The following is a 24,222-nucleotide window of genomic DNA, read 5'->3' on the forward strand; positions in this document are numbered from 1 at the left end:
CAGAGCCCGGCTTGTGTCCCTCCATGCCGCTAGTCCTGTGGGTGCGTGGGGGAGGCGGTGGCCAAGGGGCAGAGGCTGATCAGGGCGGAGGTTTCCGTGGGGGCCTGGAGAGGTACTGAGGTGGCTCCTGCTGTGCATGGGGCTGCCACCCCTCACCGCACTGTGGCCGGCCCTCCGCCCTCCGTGCCCGAACCCCTTCCCTGAGGACCAGCCGCTCCAGCAAGATCTGGGCTCAGAAATGCCCCAGAGGAGGGGCTGGCTGTCCCGGGGTGGGGGGTGTGTCAGCTGATCACAGGCCTGGGGGCCCAGGCCCAGGGGGGCGAGGCCCGTGTTACCACCGACTGCCTCGAAGTCTGTGTCTTGGGGTTCAGCACGCTCCGAGGTTGATGCTGAAATCTGAAATCCCCTGTCCTTCTGTACTCCCCTTGCCCCCCGGCCCTGGTGGCTGTCCTGTCACCTCAGGGCCCTGGGTCAGCCCTGGCAGGAGCTGTCCTTCCTTTGTGTTCCCAGGTGGGGAAACTGAGGCCTGAGGAGGGTCACTCTCTCAGAGGGTCCCGCAGGAGGGCCCGGAGAAGCGTGGACCGTGCTGGGGTGCGGGGGTCTGGCAGGCTCAGGCGGCAGGGGCTCTGATGACCCTGTTCTGCTCGTTTCCTCCTCCCCGCAGACATTGCCTGCCGCTGACCAGCCTGGGATTTATGGAGAGGGCCTCGGGGGGCAGCTCTGAGCACTGCCGCGCCCAGCATCGCCACTGCGCCTGCTGCTGAGGAGGCCCTGCCGCCGGCCTCCCCTCGCCCCGCCGCGCATGGCCCCCGCCCGGCCCAGGGCCGGCCCTGCCGCCTGAGCCCACCTGCCTGCCCGCCCTCCGGACTCCTGGGACCCCGATGGGGTAACGGGACCGCGCCCGCGCGTCGAGCCGCCGGCGACCCCCCCAGGCTGCCCTGTCGGGTCCGTTCCAGGTCGTTTTCCTTTGATCCTTGGGGTCTGGGGCCCGCCTCTGAGCCCGGGGGCCGGCCACCGCCCACCGATGCCCAGAGGACGTCCCCGCCAGCGCTCGGAGTCCCCGCAGGCTTTTTAAAGGGTTCTTTGCTGAAGTTTTTTTGGTTGTCGTTTTTATTTTTGCCCCCTGCTAATCCCCGGCTCTGAGAGGCAGGAGCTCAGACTGGCCGTTTTCCTTCTGCGGGCGCTTTTTTCTTTTTCTTTTGTAAGGCATCAGGTTCTCTTGTTTCCGTGTCCCTACGCCAGCCGCATCCTCCCCCCTCCCGAGTATTTGCACAATATTTGTGCGGGGTATAGGGGGCAGGGTTTTTAAAAGGCATTTCCTCTCTCTCGGACAAGCACAGGGATCTCCTTCTCCCCAGATTCTGGGGGGCTGCCGGGGGTGTCTCTTGCCCGTGTCCCCAGCGCCCTCCTGGCCCCTGGCCTCACGGGGAGCCATGGCTCGGATGAACCGGCCCGCCCCCGTGGAGGTGAGCTACAAGAACATGCGCTTCCTCATCACGCACAACCCCACCAATGCCACCCTCAGCACCTTCATCGAGGTGAGTGGGGCCCGCGGACGTCCAGCCCCGGGCCTCCCGGGAGGCGTCGACAGGCCGGGGCTGGCCGGGTGGGGTTTAGGGTTGTCAACCCACGTGTCGCGCCGGGAGCCTGGTTAGAAGACTTCTGGGGCCGGCCGCGAGACATGGGAGTGTCCTGGGGAGCACGGGTGTGGGGCTGTTGGGGGATCAGCTGGGCTCCCCAGGGGCCTGCAGGGTGGGCTGGCGTGAGGGCAGGTGGGACTCCGCGCTGCGTGAATAGAGGCAGGGTCAGAGGCAGGAGGTGGGATGGGCATCACCTCCTCAGGGCATCGTCTGTGGCTGGGGCATCCTGAGCCCTCTGCTGGCCCTTCCTTCGGCCTCGGTGCAGAGGCTGAGCAGGAGGGAGGCAGAGAGATCCCCTGGGAGGAGAGGCTGTGGACAGCCGGGAGACAGGCAGATGGGGGGATGGGGCACGAAGGCTGGCGGCACGGCCAGCCCAGGCCACAGGGAGCCCCTGGGCTCTGGGGGAGGCCTGGGGGCTTTGGGCACATATGCTTGTGAGGAGGGGCTGGGCACGAGTCCAAGCTGGCCACAGGAGAGAGTGGCCACCGTTCCCTTGGGCGTCGGCAGGAAGAGATGCGTGTGGCTCCTAGCCACAGCGGATGGAGCAGATGTGTTTGCAGAGCCTTCAGCTCTCCATGTGGCCTCCTCTAGGAGCCTGGCCTCTGCAGAACTCCTTGCTGTTTGCAGAGCTTGTGGCTGTGTGTAGGGCTGTTTGTGACCTAGACTCTCAGCCCTTCCCTCTGCAACATGAGATAAGCCCTCATGGGTGCTTGTCATAGTTAAACAGGGACCTCGGCATGAGGAGACCTTGACAACTGTATAGTGGGAGGCAGTGGGCACTCTGCCATCAGGGGACCTGGACCCTGGACACTGAGCCAGGTGCCCTATAGAGGAGTGCTGCCCCCTCACAGCTGAGACCCTGAAGATAATGGCAGGACTTGGGGAAAGACTGAGCACAGCACTCAGAGTGTGACCAGGATCAGGGCTCAGAGTATGACCAGGATCAGGGCTCTGTGTGAGCAGGGTCAGGGCTCAGAGTGTGAGCAGGGTCAGGGCTCAGCCTATGATTGGGGTCAAGCTCAGCACGTGACTAGAACTGGAGCTCAGCCTCTGGCTGGGGTCGGGGCTCAGAGGGTGTGTGGGCTCAGGGCTCAGTGTGTGGCTAGAGTTAAGGGTCAGTCTGCGTGAGGGTCAGGGCTTAGCATGTGACCCGTGTCAGGGCCATGTGCGTGACTGGGGTCAGGGCTCAGCCCTAGGCTGGGTGGCTGCACCCTCTGCTGCAGGCACAGAGGGATTCTGAGGCACCCCACAACCTCCAAACCCTGCACCCCCTCCTGCATTCTCAGAATAGCTATGTCCTGGCCGTACTGTGTCCGGTGTCCCCATCGCATGACAAGCAAGGTCCAGCAGCTGATTCCTCACCACTCCCAAATTAGCTGCTGGGAGCAGGTGGGGTGGGAGCAGCCCCTGCACGTGGCTTCATGGAGTGGACCCTCTCCCCTGGTATTAATATCCCTGTGCCTGGCTGTGAATTCCCTTGACCTTTTCCCTGGTAGCCTGGGGCTTCCCCACTGGTGTGCAGGGCCAGAGTCCCTCCCAGCCGCTTCTGAGCGGGTGCCTGCCTTGCCGCTCTGAGGCCCCTGCCCGCTGAGGCCTGCCCCTCCCAGGCTCTGAAGGCCCCAGTGAGGTCTGGCCTTGCCCTTGACTGGACTCTTCATGCACCTCTGGCTGGATGGTCTGCTCACAGCGGGGACCATGCAGGGGCCCGTGTGTGGGCTGGCAGTGTTCTGTCCCTGCTTGGGGACCCAGGAGCTTTGACTGGAAAGTGGGGCCTTGCTGGTGCCATCTGGGATTCTGAGCGCCCAATAGGAGGGAGGTGATGTGCTGGGAAGCAAGGCTCATGGCCTCCATCACCATGAGGGTGGGTGGGGACGCCCCCCCCCCGTCTGTGGGGGTGGGGGGGCCAAGGGACAGTTGCCCCAGAAGCATCAGGAAAGACTCTTCCACCCCCGGCAGATCGTTGAGTGTGAAAGTCCCGCACCAGCGGTTCAGGGTTGGCTTCAACCTTCCTGTTTTGTTGAGGGGGGTACGGCTCTGCCCTGGGGGCCTGGTCAGGGGATCCCCACCCCTGAGCCTTGCCTTCTGCCTCCTCCCTCCCTGCCAGGACCTGAAGAAGTATGGGGCCACCACCGTGGTGCGCGTGTGTGAAGTGACCTACGACAAGGCCCCACTGGAGAAGGACGGCATCACCGTCGTGGTGAGGGCCGTGTGGTGCTGGGTGGGCTGGGGGCGGGGGCTCCCTCAGCCTGGGCAGTGAGTTTCGTGCCCCCTCTCTGTGACGCAGGCACACGTGGCCTTGCTGCGTGCCACCTGCCACTTGCCTGGGCCATGTGCATGGTGGGCACATCTCAGGGAGACCCAGGTTTCTGATTGTGTGACCTTGTAAGAGTCCCCTCCCCTCTGCACGGCTGTTTTCCACCTCTAGAGTGGGCGGGCCTGTCATGGCCAGCTGGCTCAGGAGGCGGAGCACAGCCCGCACTGGCCCAGCCCCAGCCCACGCAGCCAGCCCTCCCCCGTGCTGGCACTGGCAGGCTCTGCCACGCGCCGTGGCTTCTCAGCCTCGGGAGAGCCCGGCGTGCAGCTCTGCTGTGGGGAGACTGAGGCTGGGGTCAGTTGCTGTCTGAGGCCAGGCCAGACTGTGGCAGAGCTGGGGCCGCTCGGGGAGCGGCACTTTAGTAATAATACCCCTTCCTGGTGCGTCCCCGTCCAGGTGAACACCCCCTCCAGGTGCAGCTCCCCTCCAGGTGCAGCTCCCCTCCAGGTGTGCCCCTCTCCAGGTGCAGTTCCCCCTCCAGGTGCAGCTCCCCTCCAGGTGTGCCCCTCTCCAGGTGCAGTTCCCTCTCCAGGTGCAGAACCCCTCCAGGTGTGCCCCTCTCCAGGTGCAGTTCCCCCTCCAGGTGCAGCTCCCCTCCAGGTGTGCCCCTCTCCAGGTGCAGTTCCCTCTCCAGGTGCAGAACCCCTCCAGGTGTGCCCCTCTCCAGGTGCAGTTCCCCCTCCAGGTGCAGCTCCCCTCCAGGTGTGCCCCTCTCCAGGTGCAGTTCCCCCTCCAGGTGCAGAACCCCTTCAGGTGTGCCCCTCTCCAGGTGCAGTTCCCCCTCCAGGTGCAGCTCCCCTCCAGGTGTGCCCCTCTCCAGGTGCAGTTCCCCCTCCAGGTGCAGAACCCCTCCAGGTGTGCCCCTCTCCAGGTGCAGCTCTCCTCCAGGTGCGCCCCCGTCCAGGTGTGCTCCCTTTCACGGGCTGGGTCTGATAGTCCTGCCTGGTGGAGAACGCAGCCCCACTATGCAGACAGCCCGAGGCTCAGAGGCCACCCACAGCCCCCAGGTGACTGTGGGCACCGCGAGCCCCCAGTGTCTCCTGCTGGCTCCTCTGCATCCGGGCCTGTCTTAGGGCCTCATCTCTCTGCCTGTGTTTGGGGCCCTGTTGCTGGGCAGCAGGTGCCGCGGGAGGGTGGGTGGGCACACCTGGCTGGTCCCCGGGGCGGCTATCTGTGGAGGCTGTGGGGAGGGACCCTTGGGGCTGTTTCCTTGGTCCCCTGGCCCTGGGGAACCGTGTCCAGGCGGAGGGCAGGCGGCTGTGCTGCCACATTCCTGTGGGATGGGCTGTGGGTTCCCGGTGCCTCCCCAGTGCAGGGCTGCCCGCCTCGGGCTGGAGGCATGGAGCGAGGGGGCGCGGTCCTGTGTCCAGCAGGCCCCACCTGGCTCTGCTCGGGCCTTGGGCTCCTCAGCCCTTAGTTATCACTTTTCATTCAAGGACCCATTTATGACCCATGTTACTGTGTGTAGTCACCTCTGATCGTCAGTTTGGAGTGGTGGACGCAGCCGGAGCTGGGGTGGGATAGGCCTGGCCTGAAGCCGCCTCCGCCCCTGCCGGGCTGTGTGGCCCCTGGTGCCTCACCTGTAAGGCGTGGGTGCCTGTGGCCACAAGGTGAACCCGTGGGAAGCGCCTGTCCGTGCGGGGTGCAGTGCCCTTTCCTGCCCGCCCGCTGCAGCACAAAGGAGGCCGTTAGACTTACGGGGGCCATGCAGATGGCTGCCCCCGGGCATTGCCGCTTCTGGAGGCTGGGGGCAGGATTAGCTGGGCCCGGGGATGTCTCCCTGTCAGCCTGGGGAGTGGGGCCCACGTAGGTTCACCCCTGGTGCCTACAGCACTCGTTCTGGGACCGTGCCCCCTCTGGGTCTGCTGCCCCAGGCCTCGAGCATCTCTGTCCTCACTGCCTGTGCCCTGAGCCTGGCCCGACCCCCCATGGGGCGCCTCCCCTCGTCTGGGAGCTGGTGGAGGCGGGTGGCACAGCTAAGTCTTCAAAACGAGCGTCTGGAGAGGCCGCAGGTGGAGCTGACCATGAGGCACCCTGGCCCCCGAGTGACGGGCCTCCCCCTCCAACCCTCTCTTCACTTCTTCCTGGTCACCGGGCTGGCCTGCTCTGTGTGGCCGTGCTGTGGGCTGGGGACGTGGAGAGGCACGGGGCAACCACGCTTGTGGACCAGACCCTTTGGGCCTGCTGACCCGGAACCTCTCTGACCCTAGAACCACAGTGCGGGCTGTCAGGAAGGGCGAGTAGGACTCCTGGGGCTCCCGAAAGAAAAGGGCAGAGCATTCCCAGGGGGCTTCCTGGAGGAGGGAACAGCTGCGGTGAGCAGAAGAGGGTGAAGAGGCTGCCCCTCCGAGTGACCTCTGCCGCCCGCTGCCTCCCACCCTCGGGGGCTCCTGAGTGCCCTGACCCTGTGGAGCCCGCAGGCCGGCGGCCTGGGCCCTGCCTCTCCCCCCGACCCTCCGTCGGGGTCCTCACGCTGCTCCCCTCTGCAGGACTGGCCGTTCGATGACGGGGCGCCCCCTCCCGGCAAAGTGGTGGAGGACTGGCTGAGCCTGCTGAAGGCCAAATTCTGTGATGACCCCGGCAGCTGCGTGGCTGTGCACTGCGTGGCCGGCCTGGGACGGTGAGCAGGGGGCCGGGCGGGGCTCGCCTGCCCTTGGGATCTTGTGGTCTGACTTGCTGTCCGGTGTGGGTCTGAGCCGGCATCTCATGTGCCCTACTTCCCAGAGGGCGCCCGGACATGGCCTCCACCACCTCGCGGCAAGGAAGTCCTTCCCGAAGTCTGACCCCATTCTCTCCTGCTGTGGTTGCAGCTTTGTCCCTGCACTTGAGCAGGAAGGCACTGCCAGCACCCCCTCCCCAGGCCCAAAGACCCCTGCCCCCACCAAACAGCCTGGCTTTGCCTGAAAGGACCCAGGCAGGGGAACCCCCAGTTGGCAGAGGGAAGACCAGGCAGGTGGGGTTGGTAGAGCATCAAGCTCTTAGCCGGGGCCACACCCAAGCTCGGCTGTGCTGTTCTCCTTCAGTCCTCCCAGCAACACATTTTACACACAAGGAGCCTGAGGCACAGAGAGGTTGCCTGGTCCACCTGAGGTCACACAGCAGAGATGGGAGGGAGCAGGATTTGGACCCAGGAGGTCGGGCTGAGCTGTGAGTCAGTGCCAACCATGAGGGACTGGGGGGCGTCTGAGCCGTCCTCGGCCGTGAGGGTGAGGGCATCTTCCATAGGCGGCCTGTCAGGGGAGGGAGGTGAGGGGGGCAGAGCTTGGATGACTCTGCCGTGTGTCCCCAGGGCTCCTGTTCTTGTGGCGCTGGCCCTCATCGAGAGTGGGATGAAATACGAGGACGCCATCCAGTTCATCCGACAGTGAGTGGCCAGCCGGTGGGGGAGGGCGGTTGGTGAGCGCCTGGGAGTGTGGGTTTAGGGGGCCCTTATCCTGCACTCCCCACCCTGCAGGGGCCTGGCACCTTATCAGTGGGCACTCCTGACCCCTGGCCCTGGGGTGTCCTCTGAGGTGTCCCCCAGTCCCACCAGCCTCATGTTGTGGTACCAACACAGCCTCCAGGCCACGAGGGCCCCGCAGTCAGGCTGCCGGGCTCCAAGTGAGGCCTGTGCCTGTGTGTGTGCCCTGCTGGCGGGTGCTGGGCGGTGTGGTGAGGAGAGGCTGCGGTGAAGGCCCAGCCGGTCCCATCTCGTGGCTCAGCCCGGAGTGCATCGGTCAGCCAGGCCGGGCTATGCTGAGTAACGAGCAGGCCCAGCCCCATCTCTGACAGTAGGGAGTCGGGCAAATAACAACTCTTCAGGCACCATGATCCTGACATGGGGATGTCACTCCTCTCACCTTCCAGAAGAGGAAGGAGCCCCAGAAGCTATCCACTCCAGCCCTTCGGTGACAAACAGAAACCCACAAACCTCTCCTGGCACCTTGTCCACTCTGCCTCCGCACCCCCGGGGATGCTCACACACGGCGTCCTTGAGAGCTGCCCTTGTGACTGCCCCCCGCGGTCCTGGCCGGCCCTCGTGGCCCCAGTCGGCCTCTCCCAGCCGCCCCTCCTCGGCCCCCATGGAGATCTCCAGGCCCACTGCTTCCTTGTGGCCCGCTGCTCCCGGGAGAGGAGGCCCGGCTGGTGCAGGGGTCCTGGGGCGACAGCAGGGACGGCCGGGGCTGACTGCAGAGGCGCTGGTGCTGCGCTGGCCCCAGCCACCCTCCAGCCCCACCCACCGTGTGTGTGTGCGTGCGACATGTACCCGCAGCCACGTGCACGCACTGTGGAGGCTGTGCTCCCCCCTGCGCCTCTGACGGTTGGCTCCCAGGGCACAGCCGTCGTGTTCTCCCCAGGGCAGGCTTGTTTACCAGCCGAGCCGCCAGCTTTGCGTGCACTGGTGAGCATCTGTGCCTGCAGGAGCTCTGGCCTCCTCAGGGAGCTCGGCGTGTGCACATGCGCACACACAAATACACACACTCGTGCACACTCTTTTCTGTCTGTGAGCTCACTGCAGCTCTGCGAATGGGCACAGATCCCAGGAGCAGCACCAGGGCGAGGGCTGGGCATCCCCATAGCCTCCCCTCACCCCACCCCTCACTGAGCCTGGGCTGGTCCCACTTCCCGTGGCCTGTGCTTCCCTCAACCCGGGGTGCGTGAGTCAGGGCAGGCCGGGCCGTGCTGAGTAACAAGTGGGCCCAGACCCTGGGGACCGAGAACAGCCCAGGCTAGTCTCTCACTTCTGTGGCCTGACGCAGTTAGCAGGGGCTCTGCTCAGGGACCCTGGGATGCCGGCCGTGGGGGCTGCCCCTTCTCCAGCACTGCTGGTCGCTGGGCCGGAGGGACAGGGCGATCATGGAGCCATACGATGGCTCCAAAGCTTTATCTGGCAGACATGTGTGTCTCTGCCACTCATGTTTCATCGGCCAAAGCGAGGCCATGGCCATGCCTGAGGTCACGGGCAGGTGGGGAGGGATGGCTCCAGAAGTGCTTGGTGAGCAGCCCAGGTGCCCCCCGCACCCCATCCCCTGAGGTCCTCCCCTCCCTCCCAGACAGTAGAGGTGCCAGCTGCCCCCTGTGGCCCTCTGGGAGCCCACGGCCTGGGGGTGGGTGACAGTCGGGTACACATGGGGCCATGGGAGGGTGGGGACCATGGGGGGATGGAAGCCAGGGAGTCAGCCTGGAGGAGGTGATAGCCAGGTGAGTTGAAGGCCAGCCGGGGTGACTGCAGGGGGCCGGGGAAGGGGGATTCTGGCAGCGGGAACAGCCTGGGCAAAGGACGGGCTCTGCTGGCCACAAGGACCCGCCCCAGCCCCGCTGGACTCTGGGCCTCGAGCCCCCTGGGGCAGGTCACGTGGCCGAGCCCGGGTCCTGCCCGATCCGCACCCTGGTCCCTTCTCCCCAGGAAGCGGCGCGGAGCCATCAACAGCAAACAGCTCACCTACCTGGAAAAGTACCGGCCTAAACAGAGACTGCGGTTCAAAGACCCGCACACACACAGGACCAGATGCTGTGTCATGTAGCTCAGGACCTCGCCCGCGGGGGCCCCGCCCCGGCTGCCTGCACCTCGCCTTTCTCCGGACACCTCAGCGCGCCTGCGTCCGACTGGTCCAGCGCGCCCGCACGCCCTTTGCTGTGTCTGTCCGTCTGTCTCTCCCTGCGTCTGTCTGCCTGTGTCAGCGCCTTCTGGACCCCTTTCCCTTTGTCTCCGTGCCCTCCATCTCTTCATGTCTCTCTGTCTCTGTGCCCAAGGCTCTATCATCTCTTTGTCCTCGGCTCTCTCTCTGTGCTGTGTGTCTCTGTATCTCTGTGTCTGTCTCTGTGCTCTTGGCTCTCTCTGTCTCTGTCTCTGCTGTGTGTGTCTCTATCTCTGTCTCTGTGTCCTGTGTCTCTGTGCTCTCGGCGCTCTCTGTCTCTCTCAGGCTTACTGGGGGCCCCCGGTCCCTGGCCCTCCCGCCAGCGCCCTCCCCACACTGCCCCGGGCAGCTCTCCTCTCTGGCCCGTTTGTTGGGGGACAGGTGTGTTTTTTGACTGCTGGGGGCCCGACCCCTCGTCTGTGGCCCCTTGCCCCGACATGTTCATGGCACCTTAAATTATTGGGTCTGGGCGGTCACATGTTCCGGACACTCGAAGGCAATAAACAGGTCCCTGTGGCTGTGTGTGCTGAGAGCCAGTGCGCGGCCGCGCAGGGTGGGCGGGTGGCCCTGCAGGGTGCGTGGGGCCCAGGAGGCCACTGTCCAGGGCTGGACCTGCTGGGGCTCCCCCTGGTGGCCACGCCGGGTCCCTGTGCTCCAGTTCACAGAGTGGCCTGAGCCAGGCCTGCCCTGTGCCGTTTGGGGGACCTGGGGCAGGGAAGGCCAGGCTGGGTCCCCAGGTTCTAGCCCCCTGCAGGGAGGGTGGGTTCACTTGGTACTTCCTTGGGGCCTGTGCCCAGCAGGGTGGCCGCCCTGTCCTGCCTCCACCAGGCATCCTCCTTTCAGCCTTAGACGTCCAGAGGAGGGAGGGGGTGATGGAGGCCATCTCTGCTCGGGTGGGGGGACACGCCCTCTCATCAGCCCAGGGTGGGGTGCCTCGGGGGCTGGGTGTGTGGGGGCCTTGGCCTGCCTGAGGGCACAGACTGCCATGCTCAGTGGGCCTGGGGGTCGGCCCCTTCCCAGGCTGAGGGAAAGGGTCAAGGAGTGGGCGGAGGTGGGAGGAGGAGCCCAGGGCTGGCCTGGTTGGGAGCAGAGAGGCTGGGGGCGGTCTGCCCCAGGGCCCCCACGCACGGCCACCCACCTCTGGACACCCCCAGAGGTCTTTACTGATCCCTTTTCGCCCAGTTGCTGGGACCCCCTGGCTGTCGCAGCCCCGGGCCCCTGTCCAGGCGGCCTCCTTGCCTCTGCCACCTGGCCTCCTCTTCCTCGGGGCCCCATCCCGGCCTGCTCTTCCATCCATCTCACCCTGTACCCTACACCACGCTGGGGTGGGTCTACAGGGAGGGGCTCTCCAGTTCCTCAGGTCGTCACTCCTCTGTTCCCAGGGGAGGAGGGGGGCCCAGGAAGGGCAGGCCTTGTGCCCAGGGCTCACAGCGAGGCCTTGGCAGAGACTTGTATCCCCCGGGTGTGAGTGCCCCCTGCCTGGGCCCATTCCACTAGTCCTTGAAAGTTGGCCCTGGGGTGGCTGTGTGGGCTGTGTCTTCCCTGGGGCCCTGGGCAGGTGGCCAACAGGGACACAGACCCGGTCCGTCCCTCCCCGGCCTGCTGTAGCTGGCCTGGCCGTAAACTGTCACACTGGTGCCGTTAATGGGCACCTCCCGTGCCGGGCTCTGGAGGGCCCAGCAGCCCTGCCTGGTAGGAATCCAGCTCCTTCCCGCTTCCAAACACGGTCTCTCTGTCTCAGTTCCCTGAGGGGCTGGTCCAGTCACTGCCGGCTCCAGGAACCCACTGGGTCAGTGCCTGTCAGCTCCCAGCTTTTACTAAACCAGACTGTCCCCAGGGAGAGTGAGCCAGCCGGAGGGGGAGTGTGGAGGGCAGCCTACCTGCCCACTGCCCCACGGTGGCCAGAGGGCAGCTGATGGCTGAACCAGGCAGGCATCCCCCTTCAGGGGACATGGCACCCCTGACCTGGGACCACAGCCACCAGGCTGGACCAAGAGCACCCTCCCCTCGGCCCCTTGGTGCCGATGGAGCACACCCACCGCAGCCAGGGGGTGGGAGCGAGGAGGGGTAGTGGGTGCTTGCAAACGTCAGTGGACAACATGGGGAGTCGTGAAAAGGTAAGACCACCCACAGCCCTCCTTGGGGCGCCATTCAGAGACGGATGGACAGACGGACGGACAAGACGGGGCCGCAGACTCCGGCCCTCTCCCGGCTCCTCCAGCTGCACCACACGGTCATTTCCTCCTTTCCCCGAACACATCCGAGAACACAAATAAATCTGGTGCGTGCTCCATGAAGGTCACTGTATTTTTTTCAACCCACCATCCAAGTTGTGGGGCCTCCTCTGTGCCAGCCCCGTGCAGCCACATCGCTGCTCTGAGGGGCTCACAGTCTAGAGGGAGTCGGGGGTGACAGGCTAGGGGTCTGTCTAGTGCCGGAGGGGTGCCCAGCCTCAGGAGGTGCTGATGAGGCTCCCTCCAGCAGGGGACACGTAGGCTGGTCCTTGAACAGTGGGGTGGTGTGGAGGTACCGAGGTGGGTGCTCCAGGTGGGAGGAGCTGCCTGAGCAGAGGGGTGGAGGGGACCAGTGGGAGCACTTGAGAGAAAAGGCATGTGGGCAGGCTGGGCAGGAGCACCCCATTGGAGGCGCAGCCGGCTGGTCTGGCAGGGATCCCAAGAGAGACAGCCCGGGGGGTGGGGCCCTAAGGAGAACTCCGGCAGGCAGGAGATGGGCCAGCTGCCTGCTTCACACGTGGGAAAACCAAGGCTGAGAGGGGCAGGGACTCGGCTGAAGGTCAGGCGGGTCTCCAGGTGGCGCCCAGGGAGTCAGGGGACATGGCCAGGAAGGGCCTGAGCCCTCCGAGGGGTCTCTGGAGGAAGGTCTTAGTACCCATTTTACAGATGGAACAGCTGAGGCTCAGAGAGCTGAGATGCCTCAGCCACATAGCTCGTCCAGAGTGGGCCAGGTCCCACTGGGAAGGTGTGACTCTGTGCCCAGGCTGGTTTTGCTGCCACCCCCACATGCCAACCCCGAGTGGACTCAGGAGGATGGAGGTGGGAGCGAGGGAGACCAGCCAAGGGACCTCTTCCCCACCCACAGCCCCTCAGCGACTATGGAGCTGGAGACAAACTGAAGGCTGTGGGGGCGCCTGGGTGAATGGCTCCATGCAGCCTTGAGGCCTGAAGGCCAAGGATGCCCTTGGAGGGCCCTCTCAGTGCCCAGGACATCGGTGGGCTGTGGCTTGGGCTCCAGTCCAGTGGAGTCTACCTGATCTCCACGAGTGGAGGGGCCGTCATTTGCAGGGCCCCACACAGACTTCACAGTTTGTCTCCCTGTTCCCTAGTCCTGCCAGTGTCTCCTGGGCTGGCCTCAGTCCCCTGGGGGCCCACAGGTGGTGAGCAGGGAGCTGACAGGTGTGATGCTTCTTTGTTGAATCTAGATCTTTCTTTTAAATGGAAAATTGTGCAACCAAGCTCTGTGCAGACGGGGCGAGGCTGACCGATACGGTGGGCACAGGGGAGGGGAAGGGGAGGGAGGATGGCTGGAGGTCAGTGTGGTTTGGCTGCCACCTCCTGAATGAATGACAGCTGCCTGGTAGCAAATTCGCGGAGGCCAGGCTCCGGGGCCTTCTTGAGATCTTCAAAAGCTCCAGGAGAGGAGGGACACGTCAGAGGTGACCTGGTCCAGCACCCACAGCCCCACCCTGGTGGAGGGAGCCCGGCCCCCACGCTCCCTGGGAGCAGCCCCCTCATCCCAGCCCGGGGTTGGGGGCTGGCAGGATGGGCCCAGACCCCCTCCTCCACCTTCAAGACCTGGGGTGCTCCCTTGCCTCCCCCACTCCAGCCCCCCATGTTTGGGAGCCCACCACAGCCTTATCGAGCCTCAGGCAGCCCGTGGAGTGGGTGTGAGCCCCCGTCTGGCAGGTGCCTGCATCCGCCTCCAGACGCGGGCTGCGGGTGTGGACTGGGGGTCGGGGCTGGGGGCCGCTTACTACAGAGCAGCAGGTTTCTGTCGACGCTGTTCACCATCCTGGACACGGCCCGGGGGTGGCAGCAGATGGTATAACCTGTGCGACAGATGGAGGAGCTCGCTGGCCACTGGAAGGGGGCTCGCTGGTGAGTGGGGGGCTCTTACCCAGTCCTGCCCCCCTGAGGCCCCCCCATCCACCACTTTCCCATCTTGCCTGTGGACCCCGAGCTCCAGCTGCCGAGGTGTGGCGGGTGCTAGGTGGGCGAGCTAGGGCGGGTGAGAGTCAGGGGCTCTGGCGGGTCAGGCCCGGGGTGCCCCAAGCCCGGCCACGCCCTGCTTACCTATGAAGAGCATGGCCCAAGTCTTCATGTGGTGTTGGCGGCTGTGCAGGTAGCTGAGCGCCTGTGCCAAGTGGATGCTGAACTCCTCCTGGCTGCGGGTCATCTGGAGAGCCTGGCTGTCACTGGCTGGGGCCAGGGGGGCTGGCCTTCCACAGACCACAGCCGGGGGCCCCAGCCCGGTGCCCCCTGCCCTCAGGGTCATGTGTCGAGTGGAGGACACGTGGGGAACGCCCAGCCTGGCCCCCGTTCCCCAGCCCTGCCTCCCCTGCTCCCCACTGCAGCCCAGTATCCCCTGCCCCCGTTCCTCAGGTCCCTCACCAGGCGGGTCCAGAGGAAGTGACGGGCACTGAGGCCCCTCTCCCAGGCCAGCGTGCAGAAGGTGGTGTGTTGCAGCCGCCAACGGAGCAGCACGGTACAGCGGTAGAAGGCAAACCTGGCCTGCTGTGGGGACAGCACGGGAGGGTCTGCCGGGGTCTCTGAGCTTGAGGACCACCGGCTTTGGGTGGGGTCTGGGGAAGCCTGCAGTGCTAGTGTGGCCGCCGTCCCTCCTGGGTCCCCGTCTCCCTCCCGCTGCCAGACCTCCTTCTGCCTGACACACTCCTCCTGGACTGACTCTTAACCCACCCTGGGCTCCCCAGCGTGGGCCTCGGGGAAGACCCCCCACCTCCCGGCTCTGTGTCAGGCCTCAGGCAGGACTGAAGGTGGTTCTCCCATTCGCTTCATAACTGGCCGCTTATTGTCCATCCCCCCCGATGGCCTGGAGCCCCGGGAAGGCTGAGCTGGGCCTTAAGGGCCTGGGCGCGGGGCACGGGCTGGCACACATTTCAGCAAGTTCAACCAACAGCCTGCGCCCCACCACGTGCTGGGTGCTGGGGACACAGCAGTGAGCAGAACAGACTGGGTCCTGCCTACACAGACGGCACAGTGCATGTGTATGTGGGTGTGTGTGCGTGCGTGTACATGGGGGCGCGGGCAGACCTCGGTCAGGGAGATTGGTGCAGGTGTGCAAACCCATGGCCCCAGGGAGCACCCTTCACCCTCGGGCAGCCCTCTGCTCCCACAGACCCCCCATCGCCTGGTCCCCTGGCCCCTGGGGCCCCTAGCCCCGCTGGGGGAAAGGCCCGCCAGGCCCGAGGGGAAGCACTGACCGTGACGACGGCTGGGCAGCGGTCCTGCAGGTGCAGGAGCAGGGGCACCATGCTCTGGTGCACCTGGGTTCGCAGGCTGCTCAGTTCCCTGCCTGCCATGGCTTCCACCAGGTCACCGAACAGCGCCATGGCCGCCGCCCGGATCCCGTCCCGCTCCTGCAAGGCAGGGGCTCAGAGCCAGAGCTAAACGGGCCTGGGGTTCCCAGCCTCCACCCAACTTGAGACTCCCCACCCCATTGTGGGGAAGGGGCTCCGTGCCCTCAGCAGGACCCTCTCACCCAGGCCCGGGGCCCCTGGGGCAGAGCTGTGCCTCCCCGGGGGGACATCCTCAGGGACCTACAATCACTCTTCTCACCCTGGCGATCACGTCCTAACACCCCAGCGTCATGAACGCAGCTGGCGAGAGCCTAGCCCTCTACTTCCCAGGGAGGGAAGCCGGCCCTGTAACATGGGGACCGGCGGGGCTGGGGGCCTTGGGCGGGCGCTCGTTCAACCACGTGGAGCAGGGGCCCGGCACCACCTGGCGACCCCCGCCGGACCCTGCACCCAGGCCGCCCCCCGGCCTCCATCCCCCGTCCTAGAGGAGGGGCCTGGGGCCCTCCTGGCCTTGGAGGAAGAGGGGGCGGCGTGGGGGCCACGCGCGCACGGGTGCACTCACGTCGTCGAAGAAGGAGCGGGTTTTGACGGCGATGCCGAGGCTCTGCGTGCCCGCACCGTGGGCACCCAGCCGGTGCAGCACGTCCGACACGGTGCCCATGATGCGCACCACCACCGGCTCGCTGTTCTGGAAGAAGCCGTTGAGAAAGGGCGGCAGCTGTCTGCGGAGCAGGATTCCCTGGGGGCGGCAAGGGCCGGCGGGCTGAGGACACCAGGACCAGCCGCCTCTGCGCCCCTCCCACCCCCAGCCCTGCCGGCTGGACCCAGACAAACGCAGGCTGTCCCCAACGCCCCTCCCTAGATGCCATCCTGGCCTGGGCACCTGCAGTGCTGCGCCTCCCTACCGGGCAGTGTCCCCCACCCCCTGGGGGCCCGCTCTGGCTCTGCCCTCAAGGGGAACGCACGCCCAGCTGTGACTTGCCCACCAGGAGCTGTGTGGCAGTGGACAAGGGCTTTCCCTCTCTGAGCTCCCTGGGGTCCTCCAGGGGTAGGGACTAGGAACCCCATGCCACTTGGCCCCCAGGTCCTTTCTTCTCCCTTCCCCGTGCTGGCCAGAAGGCCCCTCGCCAAGTGGCGGAGACCACCCCTCCCTGCCTCTGCTGGGTCCTGCCTTCCCCTCTATTCCAGACCTCGCCTGGGTCAGACAGGGCCTGGGGGCTGGGCGGGACCAGGCTGGTCAGGTGTGCGCATCCTGAGGTCACTGGTTTCTCTCATCACAGGGAGCTGGGGTGCTCCAGTGGTGGTGCCAGACCTTCTAGGTTGCAGTGACCATTTTTCAATTTTATGCCACCTGAAAACAGCCTGAATTCATCTTCAGCCCATTCTGTCCGCACCACTCGCGTGCAGCGGACCCATGTGCATCGTCCAGACTGACTGTTGGAGAGCAGCGTGTGGGCAGCGGACATTTCCCGCCATCATGCCCCTTATCCACGACTTGTGTGCAAACCAGGCTGATTTGACAACTTTTAAACAAGCTTTGGGCAACCTCACTGGTTTTACAATATTATCATTTTCAGCAAGTGAGTCCCTTAACAGCAACACTTTCTGAGCTCCTTCTGGGTGCAGCCAGGGTTCTGGCTGTGGACGGCAGGGGCAGAGCGGAATTCTGATGGGAAGGACCACACAGTAACTGAGGCACGCACACCATCATGTGTGTCAGAGGGTGACGAGCGAGATGAGGGAAGATAAAGCAGGGCAGGGGATGCAACGGGCTGGAGTGGAGGTGGGAGGGGGTGGCAATGTTGTTATAAAACTTTAAGTAGGATCAGAGAAGGTGCCACTGGGAAGGTGACAGCCGAGCAAATTCTTACAAAGAGGAACTGGAAGAGCATTCCAGCAGAGGGAGCAGCAGTGCAAAGGCCCTGAGGCAGGAGCACACCTGAGCTGTTTGTGAGCAGAGGAGAGACTGATTCACATCACCACAGGAGCCCCCTGGCCACGGGGTGAGATACACCGAAAAGGAGAAGTGTATCATCTGTGGGGGAGATGTTGGTAGCTTCAGTGGGGAGCAGTGAAGTGGGAGAAGTGGTTGGATTCTGGGTGTACTGTGGGGTTTGTTGATCGACTGGATGACCCCAAGGTTTGGGGCCAGAGCAACTGGACAGGTGGAGTCCCCATCAGCTGCGATAGCGGCTGCAGGAGGAGCCTGAGTGGGGGAGGAGTCCGTTGTCCGCATGTGGAGTTTGAGACACCGGCCGTGATCCTAGCAGTTAGAGAGTCAAGGCTGGAGCTCAGGTCCCGGGTGGGAGACAAATATGGGAGCAACTGGCCAATAGACGGTGCTTCAAGACTGGAGGAGACCACCAAGGGAGCGAGTGTAGACCAAGAAGAGGAATGGGGAAGGATTCCTGGGGTGGGCCTCAGTGCCAGGCAAGGGACAGGAAGAAAGACCAGCGAAGGTGAGAAGGCGCCTGCACAACGTGGGAGGAAAACCAAATGAGTGAGGCGCCCTGGGGCCCAGTGGACGGAGAGGTCACCCAGTCCTGTGCGCTAAGGGGTCCAATAAGATGAGCACCGAGTGACCCCTGGGGGAGGCCATGGGTGGCCTGGACAGGGGGATGCTGACCGGAGGGCTGCCTGCCGTGCCCAGCGGCTACCTCTGCACTGTTTTCAGCTGAATGTTTCCTTGATACGTGAGCATCTTCATAAAGGGCAGTTTCCAACAAGGACGGAAGTGGCTGGGATGCCATCCATGAGGACAGCACCCAGCTTTTCCCTGTGATTTCCATGTGGCAGTGCAGAACAAAGACTGCGGGCTGGTCCTCTAGACCCTTCTCTGGAGGTGAATGGGGACCACAGGAGGTACCTCCTCCTGCAACACTGGGCAGAGCTGGCGAGCGGCCCCATGGACAGTCACCCCCACCCCGTTCCTTGGTCAGAGGACCCCCTTGCGGCTTCTCCTTGAAGCTAGGTGCGACTGCTTGGCCGATGAGACAGGAGCGGGAGGGAGTGAACACCTGGTGGGTTGTGCCCTCCAAGGGCGGGCCTGCCTGCTGGCTGGCATGGGCCTGGTGGTGGCCACGCGGATCCCGCAGATGAGGGCGGCACCCAGGGTGGGGGGGCAACAGAGGAGGAGGGGCCTGGCCCCCTGGAGGCGGAGCAGACGGCCGCATGGTGGAGAGAAACACTTCTGTCTTGCTTATGCCGCGGGGAACCTGGGTCTTTTGCACGGAGCTACTGGCCTCCTGACGCACACGCCATTACCCAGTTAGTGCAATTTGTGTTTGATGGCAGACAGGTGCCTGAAAAGCTGCGAAGCAGGGAGTGGACACAGTTCTGTGGGGCCGTTTGTTCTCGTGGGTCCCAGCAGAGGGCACCTTTCTGGCGTGTGTGGGCAGTGACTGTGACCCTCCCACCGTCCTGTGGCCTGCTCCATCCCCGCCGAGTCCAGCCTGTCCTGTCCCCACACCAGCAGGCGTTTCTGGCTGGGGGTGCTCTGGGTGTGCCCATTTCCCCCAGCCCTGCTGTGGCTGCCAGCCCACACCCTACTCGGGAACCATCCTCCCTTCCCCAGCCTGGGCCGTCCTGGTTTGGCAGCCCTCCTGGTCTGTCTGCTCCATCCTTCATAGGGCCTCAGTATGGGGTACATAGGAGTCACATGGAAACTTCCTACTGATGGCCTGTCCGGGAGAGCAGCTGGAGAAAGACGTACAGAAGAATGACCACTGACTGACTGAATGAATAAATGAATGAAAGAGCAGACATGAATAACTGGTTGAGTGAATGAATAAATATAAAAGAATGAATGAAAGAAATAACAAAAGAATAAGTCATAAATGAAAGACTCAAGGAACAAATGGATGGGTGGACGAGTGGGTGAATGGACAGATGGATGAGTGGATGGATGGATGGGTGGATGGATGGATGGGTGGATGGATGAATTGATGGATGGATGGATGGATGTGTGGATGGATGGATGGATAGATAGATGAGTGGGTGGATGGCTGGCTGGCTGAGTGGGTGGATGGATAGGTGGATGGATGGATGGATGGATGGATGGGTGGATGGGTGGATGGGTGGATGGATGGATGGGTGGGTGAGTGGATGGATGGGTGGGTAGGTGGATGGATGGAGTGTGGATGGATGGATGGATGGGTGAGTGGATGGATGGATGGATGGGTGGGTGGGTGGATGGATGGGTGAGTGGGTGGATGGATGGGTGGGTGGATGGATGGATGGATGGATGGAAGGACAGATGAATGAGGAAGTGTTATCTAGTCTTCATTACTAAGTACCTACTATGTCTCAAGCTCAGTGCAAAGGGCTTTGCTAGCCGTGACCCTAATGGAGGTCACCTCTTCACCACGTGGAGACCTACAGGTGAACACGATGGGAGTGAAGCGGGCTGACAGGCAAAAGGCTTCGGAGTCTCTTTGGAACCTGGCCCTTCTGTGGCCTGCCTATGATCAGACACTTTCTCCGACAAGCCCTGAAAATCCTTGTATTCATAACAGCCCCTCCCACCGCAGTGGAGACAGGGTCTGGGCATCTCGCCCTCTCCTTGGGGGGTTACTGCAGCCCCTGGGGTGGGTGGGGGTGAAGGTGAGCTCCTCCTGGTCAGGTGAGAAAAGATCTTTCTCTAACTTGGCATTTTTTTTGTGTGGCATCAGCCACTGGCAGGACCCACACGAGGCGCCAGGGATAAAAGGCTGCTGCTTGTGACAGTAGATGGCCGGAGGGGACCACGTGTTGGGTCCTGGCCTCGGCCCGGCACTCAGGGTCTGCTGACAGATGAGGAAGGTCCTGGCTCCACTCGCGTCTTACAGGTGTGGACGCTGGGGCCTGGAGAGCAGAAGACACTAGCAGGCTAGCAAGCGCTGGGGAGGGTTTGGTGGCCTGGCATCCTAGGCAGCACCTGGCATTTCACCCTTGCCTGGCACCCAGGGACCCACAGTGGGGGTGCGGTCAGGAATTCCAGGACCTGCACAGGGGGGCTGTGGACGGGGAAGGCCAGGGACCTGGGCAGCGTCGCAGGCCTCGGTCCCGCTCTTCAGCAATGTGTCCATTGTGCATGGCGGGATGGGGGTTGTTCCAGGGATGGGGCAGAGCTGGGAGGGAACAGAGAAGATGAGGCTACAGCGGAAGGGGGACCCATCCATAGATTCTCAGAGGGCGTGCTCCTCTGCGGGCGGCCTGGGGGCCACACGGGGGCTCCTCCCAGGTGCCTGGGGGTCTGCAGCAGCATTCCTCGCCCTCTTGGGCCTGGAGGAGACAATGTTCCGGGAACAGACACTTCACCCTGCCAGCCCCCCACCCCGGTGGCGCTCATACAACCTGCCAAGAGGCCCTCACCTGCCCCATTATTCAGACGAGGAAACAGAGGCCCCGAGAAGTGAAGCCGTGTCCCCCCAGCCCCACTGCTGGAAGGGATGGAGCCCAGACTCCAACCCAGTGGCCTTGTCTACACCCCACGTCCCCGGTGCTCGGGTGGGGTGGGGGGGGCCCTCACCTTCGCCGGGTGGAAGAGGATGTTCCCCATGCCCTCCAGGCTCAGCACGCGGATCTCGGGGCTGGAGTCCCTGAGGCTTCGGGCCAGCACGACCAGGGCGGTCTGTTCGGGGAGCACCTCCAGCAGGGCGGGGCTGTAGAGGAACTGGGGCGGCCCCCGAGGGCAGGCAGGTCAGGCCTGGCCCCGCCTCACCCTGCCTCTGTGTCTGGGAGCGCGGCTCTAGGACCAGGGTCTGGCGGGATATTTGGGGAGGGGGGTCGACCAGCCCCCTCCGGGTATCTTGGTGAACAAGGATTTGAAACTCACTTCCAAGCTAGTTCTATCCTTCAGCATATAGCTGGGGAAACTGAGGCCCAGAGCGGGAAGGGGCCTTGCCCCAGGTAACACAGCAAGGCTGGGGCCAACGTACATCAACAGCCTGGCTCAGGGGGCACCTTTGGAGGGAGGCCCGACTATCCTGCTGGTGGGGTGGGGTGGGGAGCGGCCCCAGGCTTTGATTTAAATCTCTCTATGTGTCCGTTATGGAAATGAGGCATGGCCCCCACACCCTGCCCTGCCACTGCCCCGAGCTCCCAGCTGCAATGCCTGCCACCCCCCAGCATCTGCCTGGTTCTAAGCACCGCCCGCTCAGGTTCACAGCCCAGGGGAGGGAGGGTGGAGAGACGGGTCCCCTCAGGGCGCAGGCTGAGCGGGGCCTGAAAGGTGGGGACCCGGCCAGGAGCCCCAGACTGTGGCCCCTGCGGAGCTGGAGGCGGATGGATGGGGTGTGAGGGGTCTGCCTGGGCGCGCCTGCCGCTCCAGGGCGAGGTGCTGGGCGGGTCCTGCCCGACGGGGTGCTGCGGCAGCTGGAGGAGGGGTTCAGGATGTGTCTGAGGGCTCCCGGCCCGCCCAGGCCCCTACCTCAACGAGGATGAGCATGGACACCTTCCTCTCGCGCTCCTCCTTGCTCAGCAGGTTGGGCAGCAGCTGGCTGGCCACTGCCTTGATCTGCACGCAGCGGTTCTGCACCATGGCCCTGGGGTGCGGGGTGCAGGGCAGTGTCGGGGCCTGGGCGCGTGAACACTGTGTGCAGCCCCCTGCGGCCACCCCACCCAGCCAGGGCCGGCGGCCAGCGGGGTCGCCGGGCATGGGTGGGCACCCATCTCTGTGAGCATGTTCCCCCTCCCTCTGCACCCGCTGGCCCCTGCTGGGTGCCGGCTGGAACTGGGCGTTGGGGAGACACAGAGGCAGGCACGGCCTTTGTGCCCCAGGAACCCCAGGCCCAGGTGGAGGCTGGAGCAAGACGCCGGCATCCACAGGCTCCCGGTGTGTGCACGTGGGACCTGGGGCAGGGGGTGCGTGCCTTCCACTCCGGAGGGCCAGGTGTGCACAGGTGCCAGTCCGTGCTCATAGGCAGGCCCTGGAGGTCACTGTCCTCCATACACCCAGCCTCCTGAATGGGTGACGGCCTGAGGCAGGCCCCCTCCTCTGCCCCGGCCGCACTCCTACCTGGCGAGGAGGCCCACGCCCTGCGGGTAGGTGTGGATGGCAGTGAAGTGGTCCCAGGCGCCCTGCAGCTCCAGGTGAGCGAAGTCCTGCCAGTGCCCCGTGGTGGACAGCAGGCTCTTGAGCGCCTCCAGTGACGCGCTGCGGTGGATCAGAGGGGTGTCACCGGCCCACCCCGTCCCTGGGGAGGGTGCCCAGCCACCCGGCATGCACAGAAAGGTGCATTTGGGCTCCTGTCTTGGCTCGGAGCCCGACGCCTCCCTGGGGCCAGCTCATCCGCACCCTCACTTAAGAGAAATGGTGAGGCGTAGGACGGGCTGGGGGCTGTGCTGGGCTCAGGGCAGGGGCTGCACAAGTGCAACCAGACCCCCAGCCGGCGCTCCAGGGTGGCTGGCTCAGGCAAGAGACTGGAGGGCCCTTCCAGGAGCGGGGACTGTTCTGGGAGAAGCTGGAGAGAGGCTGGCACACAGGCGCTGTGAGGTGCCTTTGGAATATGTCAGAGGAGACGCAATTGCGTCTGCAGCCGGCTTTCCAGAGCTGAGGCCCAGGGACACAGCTGCAGAGAGAGCTCTGCAGACATCTGGGGATCGGTGGTCCCCCGAGACAGTGGGGAGAGGGTCTCGGGCGAGCCTTGAGAGACGGTGCCGTTTAAATGTGGGGCCGAGAATACTGAGGGGGCACGGCAGGGAGGGAGGAGGACAGCCAAGGGGTGGGGCATCATGGAAGCCCAGAGAAGGTCCCTTTGCAGCTCCTGACACTCCTCTGCCCTCAGAGGACCCGGAGAAACGAGGTTCCACCATGGCACGCCACGTGCAACGGAGAAAGCATGCCAGGCATGAACCGTGGTGTGACCACGCGCTGGTCAGCCACCGGCCTCCACTGCGCTGTCTTGGGTGACCCGCTACTGCCACCTCCTGACAGAAGAGGAAGCCGCCCGGAGAGGTGACGCTCCCTGTCCTGGTCCCACGGTGGGCCCCGGGCAGCAGAAGTGGAGCCCACCCAGCCCCCAGCTCCAAACCTGCAGGCCTCGTCATGGCCCCAGGCCAGCGATGCCCCGGGCACTGCAGGCTGGACACAGGTGGCGGGCCTGGAATGCAGACCCGCAGAAAGCAGGCAGCCCCGCTCTGCAGCCTGGCTCCCCATCCTGGCACCCCCCCGCTCCCCGGCGCTGGGTCACACCACCCTGGCGGGGCAAGCAAGCCCCCGGAAGGAGGCCGTCAGCTTGGATCGGGCACAATTCTGAGCCAATCTGCAAAGCCGAGTGTCCAAGGCTGAAATGCCACTCCGGGAAAGTCCCCCGGGGTGCCAAAACAAATGCCAGCTGGCCTGTCATCTCGCTGCAAGCCGTGCCGCTGAACAGAGGTGGCGTCTTCCAGGCCAGTGGTCCCAGCCACAGAGTGACGAGGGTTTCAGGAGAAGAAGACCTCGGGCAGAGCGGCGTCTGTCCCTCCGTGACGACTCTCGGAAGCCCCTGGTCCTGGAGCGCCTTGGGCCTCGTCTTTCCCGACCGCCTTGTCCCTGTAGCCTCACACGGGGTGGTGCCCGGGGCAGCGCGGACATGAGGATGAGCCCGGTGGGGGAGGATGCGGTGTGTGGAGAGTCTGCTGCGCTGCACGAACCAGGGCTGCCTGTGCATCGTCTCATGTAACCTGCCCAACGCCCTGGGCACAGACCGCTGTTGTCCACAGGATAGTGACGAGGATGTGAGGCGCAGCCCTCTTCTCTTCCACTTGGAGTTGCAAGGCCTCCCTGGAGACCCTCCCCACAGATGTGAGCTGCAGAAGCGGGCTCTGCGTCTCCCTCATCTCTGTGCATCACCCAGTCTGCCGGTCTCTCCGCGGTGCCAGTGGGATCCTCCCATGCCCTCTGCACGGAGCCCTCCATGGCTCCCCACTGTGTGGAGGCTGACCTCGAGGCTTCTTTCCTGTCTCTTCCCATCTTGGGTCCCCCCACCCCGAAGGCTCTCTGCCCTCCCTGCCCCCACCTGGTGACCTTGAACCCATCATTCAGGTTTATATCCCGATGCCTGGTCCTCAAGGAACCACGTGACAGGTGGTGCCCCGCCTCCACCATCCTCTGCAGAGGCCGTGACTCTCCTTCAG

General features: G+C 64.5%; 2 protein-coding genes across 13 annotated transcripts in view; one reads left to right on the forward strand and one right to left on the reverse strand.

Moving 5' to 3' along the window:
* The window catches only part of PTP4A3 (protein tyrosine phosphatase 4A3), a 36,893-nt gene extending 26,805 nt beyond the window's left edge, over positions 1-10,088 (forward strand). For 6 of the 12 annotated variants that reach the window (XM_070481704.1, XM_070481703.1, XM_070481701.1 and 3 more), the window contains exons 2-6: positions 665-1,538; positions 3,745-3,837; positions 6,444-6,574; positions 7,244-7,318; positions 7,801-9,081. In XM_070481704.1, the coding sequence (XP_070337805.1) occupies positions 1,434-1,538; positions 3,745-3,837; positions 6,444-6,574; positions 7,244-7,318; positions 7,801-8,539 (1,143 nt within the window). In that variant the 5' untranslated portion in view covers positions 665-1,433 and the 3' untranslated portion in view covers positions 8,540-9,081. Of the gene's footprint in view, positions 1-664; positions 1,539-3,744; positions 3,838-6,443; positions 6,575-7,243; positions 7,319-7,800; positions 9,082-9,340 lie in introns of those variants that run through there. The other 6 variants (XM_070481709.1, XM_070481708.1, XM_070481706.1 and 3 more) reach the window with 1 other exon arrangement.
* Positions 9,756-24,222, reverse strand: part of LOC106832339 (maestro heat-like repeat family member 5) — a 68,316-nt gene continuing 53,849 nt past the window's right edge. Inside the window, exons 24-32 of the mRNA XM_070480908.1 lie at positions 22,124-22,265; positions 21,536-21,650; positions 20,636-20,779; positions 15,689-15,865; positions 15,031-15,186; positions 14,201-14,323; positions 13,883-13,985; positions 13,564-13,638; positions 9,756-13,218 (exon numbers count right to left, since the gene is read on the reverse strand). Coding sequence (XP_070337009.1) covers positions 13,121-13,218; positions 13,564-13,638; positions 13,883-13,985; positions 14,201-14,323; positions 15,031-15,186; positions 15,689-15,865; positions 20,636-20,779; positions 21,536-21,650; positions 22,124-22,265 — 1,133 coding nt within the window. The 3' untranslated portion in view covers positions 9,756-13,120. The remainder of the gene's footprint in view (positions 13,219-13,563; positions 13,639-13,882; positions 13,986-14,200; positions 14,324-15,030; positions 15,187-15,688; positions 15,866-20,635; positions 20,780-21,535; positions 21,651-22,123; positions 22,266-24,222) is intronic.

Source organism: Equus asinus, chromosome 12 (genome assembly GCF_041296235.1).
Source record: "Equus asinus isolate D_3611 breed Donkey chromosome 12, EquAss-T2T_v2, whole genome shotgun sequence".
NCBI classification, from domain to species: Eukaryota; Metazoa; Chordata; class Mammalia; order Perissodactyla; family Equidae; genus Equus; species Equus asinus.